The sequence below is a fragment of the Pseudopodoces humilis genome, chromosome 26 (assembly GCF_049639895.1).
Source record: "Pseudopodoces humilis isolate 2021_Gansu_Grassland_sample_001 chromosome 26, ASM4963989v1, whole genome shotgun sequence".
Lineage (NCBI taxonomy): Eukaryota > Metazoa > Chordata > Aves > Passeriformes > Paridae > Pseudopodoces > Pseudopodoces humilis.
The window spans coordinates 3,135,786-3,151,073 of NC_142225.1; the positions used below are offsets into that span (position 1 = coordinate 3,135,786).

The 15,288-nt window shown below is 57.6% G+C and overlaps 1 protein-coding gene across 7 annotated transcripts in view; it reads right to left on the bottom strand.

Moving 5' to 3' along the window:
- Positions 1 to 1,588: 1,588 nt before the first annotated feature.
- SCUBE3 (signal peptide, CUB domain and EGF like domain containing 3) overlaps positions 1,589 to 15,288 on the bottom strand; it is a 29,698-nt gene continuing 15,998 nt past the window's right edge. For 3 of the 7 annotated variants that reach the window (XM_088067254.1, XM_088067259.1, XM_088067260.1), the window contains 17 exons: positions 13,291 to 13,338; positions 10,303 to 10,419; positions 8,646 to 8,768; positions 7,433 to 7,549; positions 6,311 to 6,433; positions 5,996 to 6,133; positions 5,655 to 5,747; positions 5,460 to 5,570; positions 5,220 to 5,381; positions 4,764 to 4,967; positions 4,522 to 4,683; positions 4,093 to 4,260; positions 3,843 to 4,004; positions 3,413 to 3,610; positions 2,853 to 3,005; positions 2,605 to 2,684; positions 1,589 to 2,443 (listed from right to left, as the gene is read on the bottom strand). In XM_088067254.1, the coding sequence (XP_087923380.1) occupies positions 2,294 to 2,443; positions 2,605 to 2,684; positions 2,853 to 3,005; positions 3,413 to 3,610; positions 3,843 to 4,004; positions 4,093 to 4,260; positions 4,522 to 4,683; positions 4,764 to 4,967; positions 5,220 to 5,381; positions 5,460 to 5,570; positions 5,655 to 5,747; positions 5,996 to 6,133; positions 6,311 to 6,433; positions 7,433 to 7,549; positions 8,646 to 8,768; positions 10,303 to 10,419; positions 13,291 to 13,338 (2,309 nt within the window). In that variant the 3' untranslated portion in view covers positions 1,589 to 2,293. Of the gene's footprint in view, positions 2,444 to 2,603; positions 2,685 to 2,852; positions 3,006 to 3,408; positions 3,611 to 3,842; positions 4,005 to 4,092; positions 4,261 to 4,521; positions 4,684 to 4,763; positions 4,968 to 5,219; positions 5,382 to 5,459; positions 5,571 to 5,654; positions 5,748 to 5,995; positions 6,134 to 6,310; positions 6,434 to 7,432; positions 7,550 to 8,645; positions 8,769 to 10,302; positions 10,420 to 13,290; positions 13,339 to 15,288 lie in introns of those variants that run through there. The other 4 variants (XM_088067255.1, XM_088067256.1, XM_088067257.1 and 1 more) reach the window with 4 other exon arrangements.

A 15,288-nucleotide genomic window follows, 5' to 3' on the forward strand; every position in this document is an offset into this window, starting at 1 on the left:
GTCACTGGCCTTGCACCACTATCCCAGAGCCACAAAACCCCTCCAGATCCCTACAGCAGCTTTTGTGCATTAAAGCAGCTGCTTTCAGACAGTGACCAAGTGGCAAACAGCTCAGCCCACAGATGTGGAGCTTCCAAACAGGCTGGGAGCCAGCAGCAGGAGGGGAAAATCCACAGCTGGGATGAATCAGGACAGACTTTTCCAACTGACAAACCTCAGCCCCTGTGCCAGTGCTCAGCCTGCCTGCAGCCCCTCACAGAGCCCGGGAGAGGCTCCTGGGGTGCTGGAGCACTGTGGATCAAGCAGGGAAAACAGGGATGAGCAGCTGCTTCCCCCAGATGCAGGAAAGATGGACACAGCGGGACATGCAGAGCAATAAATTAATGGTTTGTTAAAAACAGGGCTGGGCTCAGGTGTGGGCAAAGAAACATTGAGGGTCAAGTGGGGACAGTGATGGGAAGGGACCTGGCACTGGCAGAGTAAGTCGATCATGTTTAGTCCTGGCAGCTCCAGTTCTCTGAGAGGATGAAGATGGGGATGAAGGTGTGGGGAGGATGACAGCTGAGAACTGGTGGTGGGACTGGAAAAGTAGGGAGGCTTGGGGAGGAGGGATGAGGGGTGGCAGCAGTTGCCTGTCCCTGGGAGTCCTGTCTGTCACATGAAGATGCTGGGGGGACAAACCCACCAGTGATGTCCACCTGGCCACTGTCCCCAGCTGAGCCTGTCTGGGGGAGGCAGATGCAGTGAAATGGGGTGGCAGGATGGGTCTTCCCCAGGGTCTGCGCCCCACTTCCCTGGGGAAGGGCTCCCACAACGGAGGTGTGGGGCCAGAAATGCCCGGTGGGAATCAAAAGCACAAAACCTCCCCAGGTCCGTGAAGGTATCACTGTACCTGGGGGAGAGATTTTGGGGCTCAGTGGAGGGCTAGCCCTCCTCCCAGCAGCTGTTGGCTCATCCCTGAGCCCCTGCAGGGAAGCAAATAGTTTGCAACAAGCAGGTGACAGGGCCGAGTTTTGATCCCCCTTGCAACGGGGCCTGAACAACGCCCAAACTGCAGTGAATCAGTCTGAAAGGATCAACTCCATCCCCCATGGATGGACCATGACCCCCTCCAACTCTCTGCAAAAACTCACCCCATTGCTCCAAGCAGGAGAGGCACCATCTCCCCCCAGACAGGGGCTTTTATCGGGAACAGAGGTGGCAGAAGAGGCCTGAAGATGCCATCACTGCTGGTCAGCACAGCCCAGGGCCCAGCTTGCTCTGTGTGGATGGTTTTTGTTTTCTTGCAAACACACATTCTCATTTCTCAGGCAGTTATAAATATTGTCATTTCTAGTAAGAAAAAAAAAACAAACAACTTCCCTCTAAACAATATAAGGAAGACTCAAATGATTGCACTTAATACATATGAAAAAGGTAGAAAGGAGGATATCCTAGTGCACAAACATTAACTCCTGCTCTTCTCAAAGCTTGCTTTTCCGAGTTACTCTTTGGCAGAGCTTGTAACAAAGTCTGGTTTCTTGGCACAAATGTCTGGGGGGGGGGGGGGGAGGGGGGGGGGGGGGGAGGGGTGGGAGGGGCGGGGGGAAGAAAAAAAAATCGAACCCGGCTGAAAGTCCTTCTCCTTTGCTCCCTGTTTTCTCCCGTGCAGCCAGACATTGTTCTCCGGGAACGTGGCTTGGCTGCGCTTCCCTCCCAGCACCAGCACTGCTCTCCAGCGGGACAGAGCCACCACGGTGCCGCGCTGGTGGGCTTTGCCATCACTCCTTTGCATTTCCTTTTTAATCAAGTCGGCTTTGTCAGTTCTCTTCCCCATGACCTCTGCAAAGCGGCGCCGGTAGCCGGGGCCCGGCGCTGCGGTGGACACGGTGTCAGCTCCTGCGCTCCCCTGCGGGGCCGGAGCCAGCCCGGGGGCTGCAAGACAAGGACCCACCCCACTGTCCTGGGCTGATGGTGGCACCAGGGAACGGGGACAGACCTGGCGTAAAGGAAACCAAAGGGAGGACACGGGACAGCGAAAGGACCACTACTTCAGTTTCCTAAAACCTTCCAAAAGAAGCTGCTTCGGAAGAGGGGAGCGGCTTCACCGCCGCTGGGTGAGACCGGAGCGTGCCCCCGGCTGGGAGCGCAGCTCTGCAGGGAGCGGCGGAGAAATAGTGGGGGGAAGTCTGCGGGATGAGCGGTGGCGATCCTGCCGGAGCCAGGTGGAGGAAGGAAAAATCAGAAAGGAGAAGGAAGGGAGAAGAGTGTTTCCTTGGCTGCGGGGCGGCCCGGGGCGGCGGGGCACAGGGGGCTATTTGTAAGGCCGGAGGAAGCTGGAGACTTTGGAGCGCAGGAGTTTGATGAAGGAGCGGGGCAGCATTTCCTTGTGCTTCTCTGTGTACTTGAAGTAGTTCTGGGGGTGTGCCAGCACGTCGAAGAAAGCTTTGATGAGCTTCTTGTCCTGCAGGGAAGCCGAGGCAGAGGGATGTTCATCATCCCCCTGCCGTGCTCCCCTGAACTGAAATCCCAAGTGCAAGGAGAGCAGGAGGAATCCTCAAAGGGAAGGATTCTCCTGCATCCCCCACAGCCCTGGGTAACACAGACCTGGGGGCACACGCTCACCTTGAGGATCTCCTGGTGGTTCTCGGAGGCGTAGAGTCTTCCATCCCGCACAATGTCCTCCACCAGCTGCTCATAGTCCTCTGCCAAAAAACAGAGGGCATGAGCTGCCACTTGTCCCCAAACCTCTGTTCTCCATCCTTCAGTCCACTCCCCCCAAACACACAGGAGGTGTGAACTGGGGGTCCCAAACTGTGGTGGGGAGAATCATCAGCGTGCTGGGGTGGCATCTTCCCGTGCCCCGTGCTCACCGTCGTAGGTGACATAGGGGATCTGGAAGCCCCGAGCACTGTTGGCTTCACTGGTTTTGAAGTTGATCCAGAGCTTGCGGGAGCGGGCGGTGAAGGCGATAGGTCTCTCGTAGGTCTGGCAGGTCTCGTAGGTGGTGATAGAGGATGGGGAGGCTGCAGGGAACAGCAAGGGGACACATGATGCTGGTTGCCCATCAGCAGAGCTGCGGTAGCCTTACTGCGTCAAGGATGGCATCAGGGATGGGAATTGTCCGTGCTGAGCAAGGCTGAGCCCCCTAACCCTCATGTTACATATCAGGGACTTCTGTGCTCTGGAAAGCACCAGATGGGGCTTTTAACCCCCAAAATAAAGGCTGAGGCCCAGGTGTGCATCCCCGAAATACAACATGATGCCCAGATGGCAGGGTGATGCTCATCACCTCACTCACCCTATTCCCAAAATTCCCCTCCTGCTGCCCAGGGATGCGCCTTTCTTCCTCTGCACAAGGCAGCTCTGCCAAGCCCCAACCTTCTTCTCCCCAGCTCCTCCCCTGAGCAACGCGGCCTGCTCGGTTACCTACAGTTTTTCCGCATGACCAACACGTCGCCACACTCGTCCTCGGAGGGGAGGAAGATCTCTGGCACCACGATGAGGATCTTGCGCTTGGGCGGGGGGTTGATGTTCCAGGTGCACTCGATGTTGGCGGGGTAATTCCCCGGGTAGTTGGGGGACTCGATGTAGCCTGTGTACTCACCCAGCTCCCCTCCACACTGCCGGTCTGCAAGGCAGGGAGACCGGTTCAACTGGGAACCAGCAGCATGGGGGCACTGGGGTGGTGTTCCACTGGGGGTGGTTTACTGGGAAAGAGGGGCACTGTCCCATTAGGCAACCCCCATGCCTGCCTGCACGCACAAAGCGCTGAAATAACCCCAAACTCTATAGATTTTTAATACTTTTGAAGGAGGACCCTACACCTGTCCCCCCCTTCTGTTGCACCCCAGCTCGCCTACTTTTGCACTGGGACACAGAGGTGGAGCCATCGAAGTCGGTGGTGGTGTTGCCAGGGCAGGAGATGCAGTAATTCTGCCGGAAATCGGGCTGGTAGGTGCCCACGGTGCAGCGGATGCAGCGGTGGACGCTCGTGTTGTAGTAGTGCCCAGGGGAGCACTGCACTGGGGGGTCAGGGAGCACAGGGGGCTGTGTCAGCTGCTGGCACAGCCCTGCTGGCTGGCCCCTTCCTGGGGACCAGCTCTGACCTACCTTTGGTGTCACAGTCCTGGAAGGAGAGGGCTCCCTCATGACGGGTGGTCAGCCCCCCGCCGCAGGGGAAGCAGAGCGCCCGTCCCACCTCGGGCTGGTAGGACCCACGGGGACACGGCTGGCAGGGCTTGAAGCCATCGGCAGAGTGCTGGCCAGGGGGACACTGACCTGCAGGCACAGGCATTGTTCAGTCCTGGCACCCCATATGCCTGGGGCTCTCCTGCCCCATACCCAACTCCTCTTCCCTCTCAGCCTTGGCAACACCAGTATACCCAGAGCAAGTGCTGCCCTTCCTGGGGTCCCCTCTAAATAATAAACTCCCAAAACAGCAAATTCTGTGGGTCTTGGGGATGCTCAAGGCTTTCCTGTCTGCTAGCTAATGGTTGAGGTTGCAGCCCTGGCCGTGCCTCAAGCCTGTGTCCTCCTTACCGGTGCAGCCAGTGATGTTGGTGGCTCCTATGGGTCCGAAGGTGTCACCGCGGGGACACAGGTCACAGGAGAGCTGCCCCTCCTTCTCCTGGTAGGTGCCGGGGGGGCAGGGCACGCACTGCTCCGTCTGCCCGTGGTAATAGGTTCCCTGCGAGCAGCTGACTGAGAGCCGGGGGGGACGTCGGTGATGCTGTGGGGGCTGTCACCGCCGGGTCCCCTCGTCACCCCACCACGCTCCTTACCACACTTGCTGGCCAGGCGCTGCTGGCCCGGCCCACAGCTCTCCTGCCGTTCCGGGGCCACGCTCAGCTTCCGGGCCACCTCGTACTCCATCCCTGAGAAGCGCAGCAGGAACCGCTCCTGATTGATGGATTTCTTCAAGGCTTTGATGGCTGACTTGAGCTTTTTCTCCACTCTCTGTCGCAGGCAGTGCAGGTTGCAGCTGGCTGGGCGGTGCAGAAGGGAATGGGGGAAAGGGGGAAACAGGGATGCATTAAGAAGGGAGGGATAGAGAGGGAAGCCCAGAAGCATTAAAACCACCCCCCAAATGCTCAGTTGCAAGTGCTACTCAGCACATGCCAATCTGATGCAAGATAAGGACTGGTTAATCTCCCCTTGCTGCATGGGGATGGTATCGTGTTCCTGGTCCCACCACCTGTGCCTGCACCCAAGAGGGGTCAGGCCAGTGCTCTGCCCACCTGTGATCTCCTCAGGCTTGATCTCCGCCTCAAACTCCAGTGTGATGCGTGTCACCTCTTTGCTGGGGGAGTTGCGAGCCCGGCGCCCCTTCCCCTTCTTGGATGAGTCACACTTGAGGTTGACAAAGGTGACCTGGCAGTCAGAGCACGGTGCCGAGCCACCTGTGTGTGGGGGACAGGTCAGCAGCCATCCCTGCTGGGAGACAGGCACCCCCACCTCCCCCCAGCATCACACCTCACCTTGTGCCTTCCCGGCCTCCTCCTGCTTGCCCTTGGTCCGCGGGTGCAGGTGGCACTTGGCATCCTTGATCTTGAAGGAGGCTTTCTGCTTGACCGGTGCAGCCACAGTCTCTGAAAGAACAGGCGGGTGCTCAGCAACCTCGCACGGCCCAGCCAGGCTGGTGGCAGCTGTGGGCACCCCAGGAGCCCCCTTACCAAGGCACTGCTGGCTGCTGTTGGTGGGTCTGTGCTGGCCACCCTGCCGCAGGATGGGGGTTCCACAGCTCACCGTGTAGCTGCTGTCAGACTCTGTGAGGGAGCAAGGGGGGTTGGCTCTGCCAGGGTGATGCAGGCAGACACGGCTGTGCCATGCACAGCACCCTGCCATAGAGATCCTGCACCAGGGACCTGGCCCATGGATCTACCTCCAATAATGAGCCCTCCCTCCCTCCGCCAGTCCACACTGGCTGTGTAGCCACTCCTCTCCACTCAGTTTGGGCCATGCAGGGAAATGGGGATCCCCTTGCCCATGCTGGTGGTGGCACCAGCACCAGTACCTGGCAGGAATAGGGCCTTGGAGGTGCAGGAAAGGGCACAGCTGTCCTTCTTGCCCATCTTATTGCAGGTGAGGGTGGCCCGTGGTGGCACCGAACCTGGCAGGCACTTCACCAGCTCCAAGGGACATGCACCAGCTGCTGATGACAATCAGAGATGCCCATGGCTGGCACAGCTCAGAGACCCATGAGGGATCCCTGTGCCCTCCAGCTCATGGGGGGATTCACTGGGAGGGGAGAGGGTGCCAGAGCATAGCATAGGGACACCAGCCTGGCAGCCAAAAGCCCCCAGCTCCTCCAGCAGCTCTGCTGACCTACCTACACAGTCCTTCTTGTTCCAATGCAGCTTGCAGCCAGCAGGACAGGTACACTGGTAGCTGCCAGGAGTGTTGATGCAGCCAAATTTGCAGCCGCCCCGGTTGATGCTGCACTCATCGATGTCTATGGGGACAAAGGAAGTGGGTGAGGGGCAGTGGGACCCCTTGGCTCTGACACTGAATCACTGCGTTGTCTCAGGGCTGGGATTCTGGACAGATAAATCCAAGCCCAGCTGGGACAGGGGATCTGCACCACAGGGCATTTCCTGCAGTCCCACTTCCCTGCAGCTGTGCCAGCTCCATGGGGATAAGGCACAGCCCGACTCCCGGTGTCCCCAAGGGCAAGGGATGGGTGCAGAACATCCAGACTGAGCCCAGCCCCTCATGGGCTAGAGGGCGCAGCAGATGGAGCCGACACGGAAGCACTTAGAAACTGAACTCAGCAGCCCTGATCTCTCTCTTCAGCAGGGACCCCCCAGCCTGAAATGATCCTTCAGGTCAGGGATGGAACTGCCCCCGTCACAGCCCTCCCTGCCCAGCTCCCCCTCACTCGGGGCATTGGTGGGAGCCATCAGTCCCTTTGCTACAGGGCCAAGCCAGTCCCGGGGGCTGCGCTGGCTCACGCTGACTGCGTAGCTCAGAAATATGAGGAGGGTCGCTGACCCTCGCCAGCCGGGCAGCACTGGAACACCCGGGCTCGTCATCCCGGGCCGCCGGCACCGCTGCCACAACACGCTCCGGCAGCCCCTGCAAAGCATGTTTCGTTCACCTCCCTCCCCGCTTCCAGGGCGCAGCACGCCCCCGCCCTTGGGAGCTATCTGCCTTGTGAAATTTAAATCAAACCCTTTTGATGTTCCCCTTCCCACCCCGTCACAGCTCCGTGCCAAAAACGCCGGGGATTTCTCCCTCTCTCCCGCTGCAGACAAGTCGCAAATTGCTCCTGTCGCTCTGTTTGAAGTTGCAGACATCAGCGAGTCTGGCTGTGAGCCCCCTCCCTGCCCGGGGTGTGCGTGGAACCGACCTTCCCCGTGGGCTCTTGGGGTGGGTAGTGTCCCGGGGGTCGCACAGCAGCAGCACCGAGGGGACCCGACCCCGGCGGGGGACAGGCTGCAGCTGGCCCTACCTCCGCAGTGGGTGAGCCCGTAGAGCGTGTAGCCCTTGTGGCAGAGGCACTGGAAGCTGCCGGGGGTGTTGATGCAGAGGTGGTCGCAGGTCCGGTCAAAGGAGCACTCATCAATGTCTGGAGGAAAGGCAAGGGGCGGAGGTGAGAGCTGGCACGGCACAGGGGCCAGGGCACAAGGACTGTCCCCTTCCTGCTCCAGCAAGCGCTGGGACGCTGTGGGACCCTGCACTGGTATCCTCCAAGGGTCCCGAACCAGATTGCTCTGGGCATTCTATACCAGGATGCTCCGGGGATCCAACCGGCTCCAGAACCCTGTGCTCTCTCTCTCCCTCCAAGCTCCTCCTCACCCACTGCACCAGCAACCCCTGCCACAAGCTCCTGCAGCCCCTCTGCACGTCAAACAGGGCCAGCGTCCTGTTCCTGGCATGGGAGGGCTGCAAGAGCCCCCGGCTGCTGCCCGTCCAGGGCAGGGAGGGATCGGGAGGATGCCACGATCAGAAGGATGCTAGGGAGGGATCAGGAATGCTGCGCGGGCAGGTCCTGCCACGGGGACGGTGCCAGCAATGTCTGCTCAGCCCTGCGGGCACCTCACTAGGGCAGGAAGGCCCCGGTTGGGAGGTGAACCCAAGCTGGTGGGCTGGAGCATCATTTCATTGGCTTCATTAAGTTAATTGCTGCACTCACGTCAAACTCACAGAGCACAGAACCTGGACGGAGATGAAAGCAGTGGCAGCCCCGGAGCCTACCAGCCCCTCCTTCCTCCGCCGCGTATTTTCAGGAGGCAACACTCATGCTCATTCACACCTGCTGTGCTGACCTTGGCCATGGGCTGCGGGGGCAGCGCAGTGACCTGCTGGGTTTATATGGGACGTGTAGAAAGTGTTGGGACTGAGAAAAAGGTGGAAGAAGCAGCATGGAGCAGCCAGCTACCTCTGGAGTGAGCAGGAGGCATCTCCCCATTCCCACCCTCCAAGAACTGGGAACCCTGGCCTAATTGCTGGCTTTAACTCTGCAAGAGTCCACAAGCCCCCAGCTCTGAGCCTGGAGGGCTAAGCCCCAGAGCAGAGCCTAAATCCAGCACTAATCCCCTGAAGGATGTATGCAATCCACAGGAAAGGCCAGAGGAATGAGCAATAGGGACAGCACTTCTGCAGCAGCCATGGGAGTGCAGGGAGAGGTAGGGCAGGGGGCCTAGGCACTCACTGCCCCTTACCTTGACAATTCCTCTCATTTATGAGCAGCTTGTAGCCCTTCTTGCAGCTGCACTCGAAGCTGCCCACCGTGTTCCTGCAGATGTGGTCACAGCCGCCGTTGTTGAGCCGGCACTCGTCAATGTCTGGTGGGGACAAGGGACACCCATCACACCCTGGCTGGGATGCCAGGAGACCCCAGTGCTCCCCTCTGGATGCTGCCCCCGCCACGAGCTGGCAAATGGGGGAAACCCTTTGGCCTCTGATGCTCAGTAGGGGAATGTGGCTGCTGGTTTTCTCTGTGCGTATCTGAGGAGCCAAAGTGTGACACTGGGCCAGGCCAGGACTCTGGGGCCCAGCTCTCCTGGAAGTGGCACAAAATGATTAATTTCTGCAGGTCTCAGGGTCCTCCAGAGTAGAGCCAGAAGTCTCAAAAGAGCCTCTCAGCTGAGTGAGAGCACCAGACCAGAGTTTGCAGAGCCAAAGGTTTGGGCTGGAGGCAACTCTGGGGGACCAGGAGCAGCAGAAAGAGAGAGAAAACCAGAGGGGAACCCCCTCCTTCAGAAACAGCTGTTCAACAGAATAACTGCTTCTCAGCTCTTGCCTCTCTGCTTGCCATCTCCTTCCTGCCATTAAGAAAGTTAAAAAGGATGATGCACAGTAACTGCAAAGAACCCCAACAACCTGGAAAGAGGCTGGAATGTGGAGTCTTCGGTTGTTTTTCTTGTTTTTCCACTAATCACAAAATTTACTGTTAGGAAACAACCTGTGAAATGGAAGGAGACCAGGAGGAGGCAGCGGCCTGCCCTGCCCATCCATCTCCCAGTGCTGGGGCAGCAGCTCTGCCTTGCTGGGGCTGAGGCTTTCTGTTTATGGCTGTGAGGGAGCAAGCTGTAAACCTGCCTGCAGCTGTAATAAAACCCCAGACACAGAGGACATGGCTCTGGGTTATTGCATGTCGCTGGAAACTGCAGAACTGGAGGGGGTGGATGCTTTGATAAAATACCAGGGGCAGGGGATTCTGGAAGTACTCAACAGGTAACAGGCAGCCAGCCAGCAGGACAGGCTTTCCTTACAGCTGGGGTCAAGTTCTGAGAGCTGCCAAAAGACACAACGCAGGCACTGGCAAGGGGGGCAAGTTTGTGGTGCAGGGAAAGCAGCCTGGACTGCCCTGCCTGGCAGGGACAGGTGGTTGGGGATGTTGATGGGACGTGCAGCATCTCGGGGTGCTCTTCCCCATGTGGGACTTGGTTGGGCAGTGTCCCCAGAGGGACCTGTGCATCTCACACTCCCAGAGCAGGTGCGGATTCCCTGCACATCCAGCCCTTCCCCTGGGGCAGCTGAGGCAGTGGGGTGGAGTGAGATCGGACAGGACCCTCTAGCCCCACATGGGCTCTGCCACGGCCTCCAACTTGACCTGACCCCCTTTTCCTTCTCCCCATAGTCTTCCCAGGGGCGTGGGGCCAAGCATGGTGCCTGTAGCAAGGCATCCCAGTTCCTGTGCTGGGGGGTGATTCCTGTCCCTACCCCTTGGATGCAAACACCAAGCCAGTGAGCACTGTGGGCAATGTTGAGCTGAGCTAAATCTGAGCCTTTTCTAGGGGCACTGAAGACTCAAGGGGGATCTGAGGCACCCAGGGGTGAGCAGCGAGCACCCCAGCCCCACTCACACCCACCTACCTTTGCACGTCTTCCTGTCGGGCTGGAGCATGAAGCCCATGGGGCAGCTGCAGTGGACGCCGGTGGCCGCGTCATGACACTTGCTGTCACAGCCCCCATTGTTCACGGCACATGTCTCTGCATGGGAAGGGGAGAGAAAGGCCGGGCTCAGGGACCGGTGTTCGAAAGGCTGGGGGAGTCATGCCATGGGAGATGTCCCCCCATGCCACAGCCATGAGGCAGCGGGTACAAACCTCCCTGCAGAGCTCATGGAAACCGCCCTTGGCTCTCACACAACAGCAACGAGGCCACAGAGCTGTGAAATAATGAACACATGGGAGCTGTGTCCCCCACAAACAGGGCCTCATGGAGGCTCCTTCGGCAGCTCCAAAGAGGAGGAATTTGATTTCCCAGGGGCGAAGTCATAGCACTTGTGCAAAAGCAGCCAGACCCAGGTCCTGCCAGAAGTGCCCAGCTCCCAGGGATGTGGGTGCACAGTCCCAGTCTCCTGGTGGGGTGGCAGGGGGGGTCCTGTCCCCCTCGCTGCCACCAAGCTACCGAGCCACCAAGCCACGGGTGACCCTGTGCCGTCGGTCCCTGACTGTCACCCATGGCTCAGGCACAGCTGCTGGTCCAGTGTCTCATTTGGGAGACACATCATATAATTAAAACACACACTCAGAGGCAGGCAGCATCAGTGGAAAAAAAAAATGCAATTGAAAAAAAAAAAGCTAATTATTTCAGTATTATCAAAGTCAGCTGTTGATGGTAGGACTAGAAGGGACACTAATTTAAATGAAGCATTTTCAGCTTGACAGCTTCCCTGTGAGATCAATCCTCAATTTCAACCCTAACCACCAGAACAATGGTTTGAAGTGCATTAAGTTGTTCACAAAGGATAATAAAATATTCCTTTCAGAAGGCTGGTTGCTTGGATAAATGAGGCATTTGGGCTTCAAGGAACCCAAGATGAAAATGCCTTGAAGAAATTCCTTGGAAAGAGCAAATCCCAGGTTCTCCTGCTCTTTGCAAGCGCTGCATGGGGTAGGAATGACTGAACCATCCAACCATTTGCCGCGGGGCTCAGGAGCTGGGATCGCTCTGTGCTCGTCTTGACACTGCTATTTTTATGATGTCCCATAATAAGAGAACAAAAGGGACCATTTTATGAAATTAATCGCCAGCACAATTACAAAACCTAACAGCAGGGGAAAGATTTCTGCAGATATTATTCCTCCAGCCGGGTCTTCGTGCGGCCCAGCCAGGACCATCCCCCTCCCTGCGGCGCCAGGGCGAGAGACACGGGGAAGCCGAGGGAAGGGAAACTTTCTGAAAGCCCAGTGAATCATTTGTTTAACGCCAGCCTTTGTTCCAGCAGCTGATGCAGAAGCAGCCTGGGGAGGATTGATTTAGCAGGGTCACCACTGAGATGAGACCATTGGCTTGGTTCAGGTGCTGCTGCCAGCAGGATCAAGCTGGAGAAGCAGCTGCAGCAGGGAGGATGGAACTCTGCAGAGAGTGTGGTGCCGTGGGGATATTGTCACTGTGCTCACAGCCTCCTCCAGCACTGTGGTACCCCTCCTGGCCCCTTTGCACCTTTGGGAATTTCACCTGAGATTAAAACCAGTCCCACCCACCATCCCAGGGCAGCTGCCCAGGATGGGCACTGGGTATGAGCTCGGTTAGCAGAGCCAGAATACCACTGCAAACCCCTCTGTGAAAGAGGGGACCCTGTCCTGGGTTTGTAGAAAGCTTGGAGAGGGCTGCTGGGGTACCTGTGAGGCAGTGGAGGTTGGCAGCACAGGGCTGGGCTCCAGAATGGCCCCGGGGAGCAGCAATTGTTCGGCGGAGCTGGCAGCCCAGGGCTGCTCCCAGCCTGGCATGACTCACCAGCCACACAGGGCTTTGGTGAGGCCTCCATCGCTCAGGCAGGGAGAGGAAAAGCTTCACAGACACTCTCACACACACACTCAGACTCTTTTCCACCCTCCTCCATCCCAGCTCTGGTCTCACTGCCCGACTGCTGTGCCATGGCACTCCTCGCCTGCTCAGCACCCTCACTGCAAACACTCTGGCCTCACCTCCACCTTCTAAGAAGTGACAATCTCAGCAGGATGCAATCCCATGAGCCAGCAGGGATAATTCCGCAGTAATTGGAAGAATTACAGCTGAGCTGTCTAGAGCGTGGTGATGGCGTGGATCTGGGGTCCCCCCCTTCTCCCACCCCTGTGTAAAAAGCTCTGCAGAGCCCCCCAAAAGCTGCAGTCTATGCTCCCTATGCTGAGCTGAGCTCCCACAGCTCCTGGATGTGCCAAGAGTTTGCCTGTGCCCAGCACATCCAGGAACAAGATTTCCCACCACAAACAAGCTGCTGCACCTTCTGCCTTGGTTTCCTTGGTGGCAGAGCAGAGGCATCACTTTACCTTTGTGAAGGGCTTGGAGACCCCACGGGGATGCAAAGAAATCCCTGGGGAGGTGCCCAGCCCTGCAAAGGGCCATTGCAGCTCTGCCATTGCCGCAGCTCTGGGCTGAGAGCCACTGTGCACAGCGAGACCAAACCCTGGGACACCCTGGAGGTCCCAGAGGGGACCATCCTGGAGTGGGTGGGCTCTAGGAAGGCATAACTGGGAGTGCACAGTGCAGAGATGGGCACAAGCATCCCCCTTCCCACCACTCAGCCCACTGTGAGCTCCTCCTGGGTGTGGGGGTAGCCACTGCCACAGCCACTGGAAAGCAAATTGTCACCCCCGGCGCCAGGCTGGATCCACCAAAGCAGTGTGAGAGCCCCTGTCTCATGCAAGCACAGCAGGGGCAGGGTTACCTTCTCTGTCCCCCAGCCCAGCCCCAGGCTGGCCTGGCGGGGTTTGGAAGCAGCAGTGGGGCAGGGTTAGTGAGACATGAGGTATTAGCACAGCTGCAGCTCAGCCCCCAAGCCCCATTATGATCTCAAGAGGAGAGACCACCTACGGTTAGACCCTTCATAGAGATAGAGAGAACAAAAATATTTACCATTAGAAAACGTCTCAAGGATAACGTGTTGCTGGAAGTGTCTCTCCCCTGTTTAACATTATAAAAAAGTGATTTAGAAACAGTGTCCAGCAGGGAACTTGGATGGTGTCACACATCAATGGGTTCAACTCTGCAGTGGAAACTGTCCCTTTGGGCTTCTTCTCTCCCACCTCCCGAGCATTCCATGTCCCTCAGCCTCTCCAAACACCCTCCAGCTGTGCTGGGCTGGTTGGAGCCCCATGCAAGTGGGAGAAGCGTGTTATGAGGAGCATTAGTGCAGCCTGTTAGTCTGGGGAACCAGGTCCTCGTCCTTGTTGGGAACAGAACCAGCACCAGTGCCAGGGCAGGCGGTGATCCCCGAGCGGAGCCACGTGGGCACTGCTCAGCCAAGGGCTTTGGGAAGGCAACCACATACTGCCTGTGGCGCTTGCACCCCTTGGATTTAGCAGCCAAGCCAGCAGTGAGCTCAAATCCTGGGTGTGCTTGGGCTCTGCCTCACCAGTGGGTCAGTACCCCACAGCTGTAGGTTCAGAGCTCCCAGCACCATCAACTCCACAAAGCTGGGGAGCATCAGCGGTGCCGCCACAAACTGCCTAGGCGTGGGTCAGGAAATCAGCCATAAAACTTGAGCTGGGTTTAGTTTCCTTCTCCATCTCCATATTTCTTCCCTGTCCACCCCATCCTGCTCCACCAGTGCTCACAAGTGGGGAGCCAGCAACAGCCCTTCTGCACCCTAAATATAGGTGGGAGGGAGCTGCAATGATGCCTTGGCTGGTAAATCTTCTCAGAAAGCTAAAATCTACATCAACTGTGATAGCTGTTTTTGCATCTCCTTGTGGGCACTGCACCCTTGGCTGCTGGAGGGCTGTTTCATGTGCTTTTTTTCCTTCTTTTTTTTTTTTTTTAAAGGCCGCTTTTGGGGCATAAATATAAATATATAAGGTCATCGGCCTCCCCTCCAGCTCCCCCTCCCCCTCATGCCTGCAGACATGTTAGGAGCCATTAGTGATGGCCCCTGTGCTTAGAGGCATGTTCCTCATTATCTGCATTTTTAAAAGCAGCAATAAAAAGCGGAAAAATTAAAAACACTGGCCATGGCCTAATGAAACTGTCACTCAGATGGGCTGATCATGCTTCCTGCCGTGTGGTGTGATCTGAAGGGAACCTGGACCAAAGGCCTGTCCCGGCAGCCCATCAAACACACCGCATACAATTTCAAAGCCCATGGCCCGGGGAATGACTTTGCGTTTCCCCTCACTGGAAACTTTATTCCCCTTGAAATGATGAAATATTTTGGAGGAAATGGGGAAGGGGCGGTGAGGGGGGCAGTGTGGATGGGGGAGGGCTGTTTGCTGTGCCTGAGCCATAAAACAAGAAAGGGTGGTTATAAATATCCGAGCAGGTACCTCGGCTGTAAATCTGTTGGCTGGGCATCCCCGCGGGGCGGCTGCTGGCTCCCAGGGGCTGGAGCACAACCCCTTGGTGTTCCCACGGTGGGGCTGGGGAATCCCCCAGGGAATGCAGGAGCTTGGCGGGTCCCTTCCTGTGAGAGGGGATTGCAGAGCCCAAAGGGATGAGACTGGCATGGTGTGGTGGTAGGCTTTGGGCTGGTGCTGCTCTTAAAATCCTCTAGTGCAGTGTTTGATTTCCCCTGGACAAGGGAAGAGCTCACAGGGATGTGCTGGCTGTGGTGGGAGATGCCTCCCCAGCAGGTACAATGCAGGGTGTGGGGACAAAGAGGGAGACTTTGGCCAAGGACAAAGGATGAATGATTTTGGAAACCCCCAAGTCCCATCCTCACACCTGTGGTAACCAGGGTCTGAGTGCAGAGACCACCCCACCCAGCAAACACACTGCTCTGAAGCATCCCCCAACTCATGAGATGCTTTGGAGAGCTGCTCCCTCACCCCCAACACCCAACAGGTCGGGGGCATCCTCAGTCCCAAACCTGCCCAAGTCAGACGACACACGCAGGGCCCTTCATCCAGGAGGAACCCA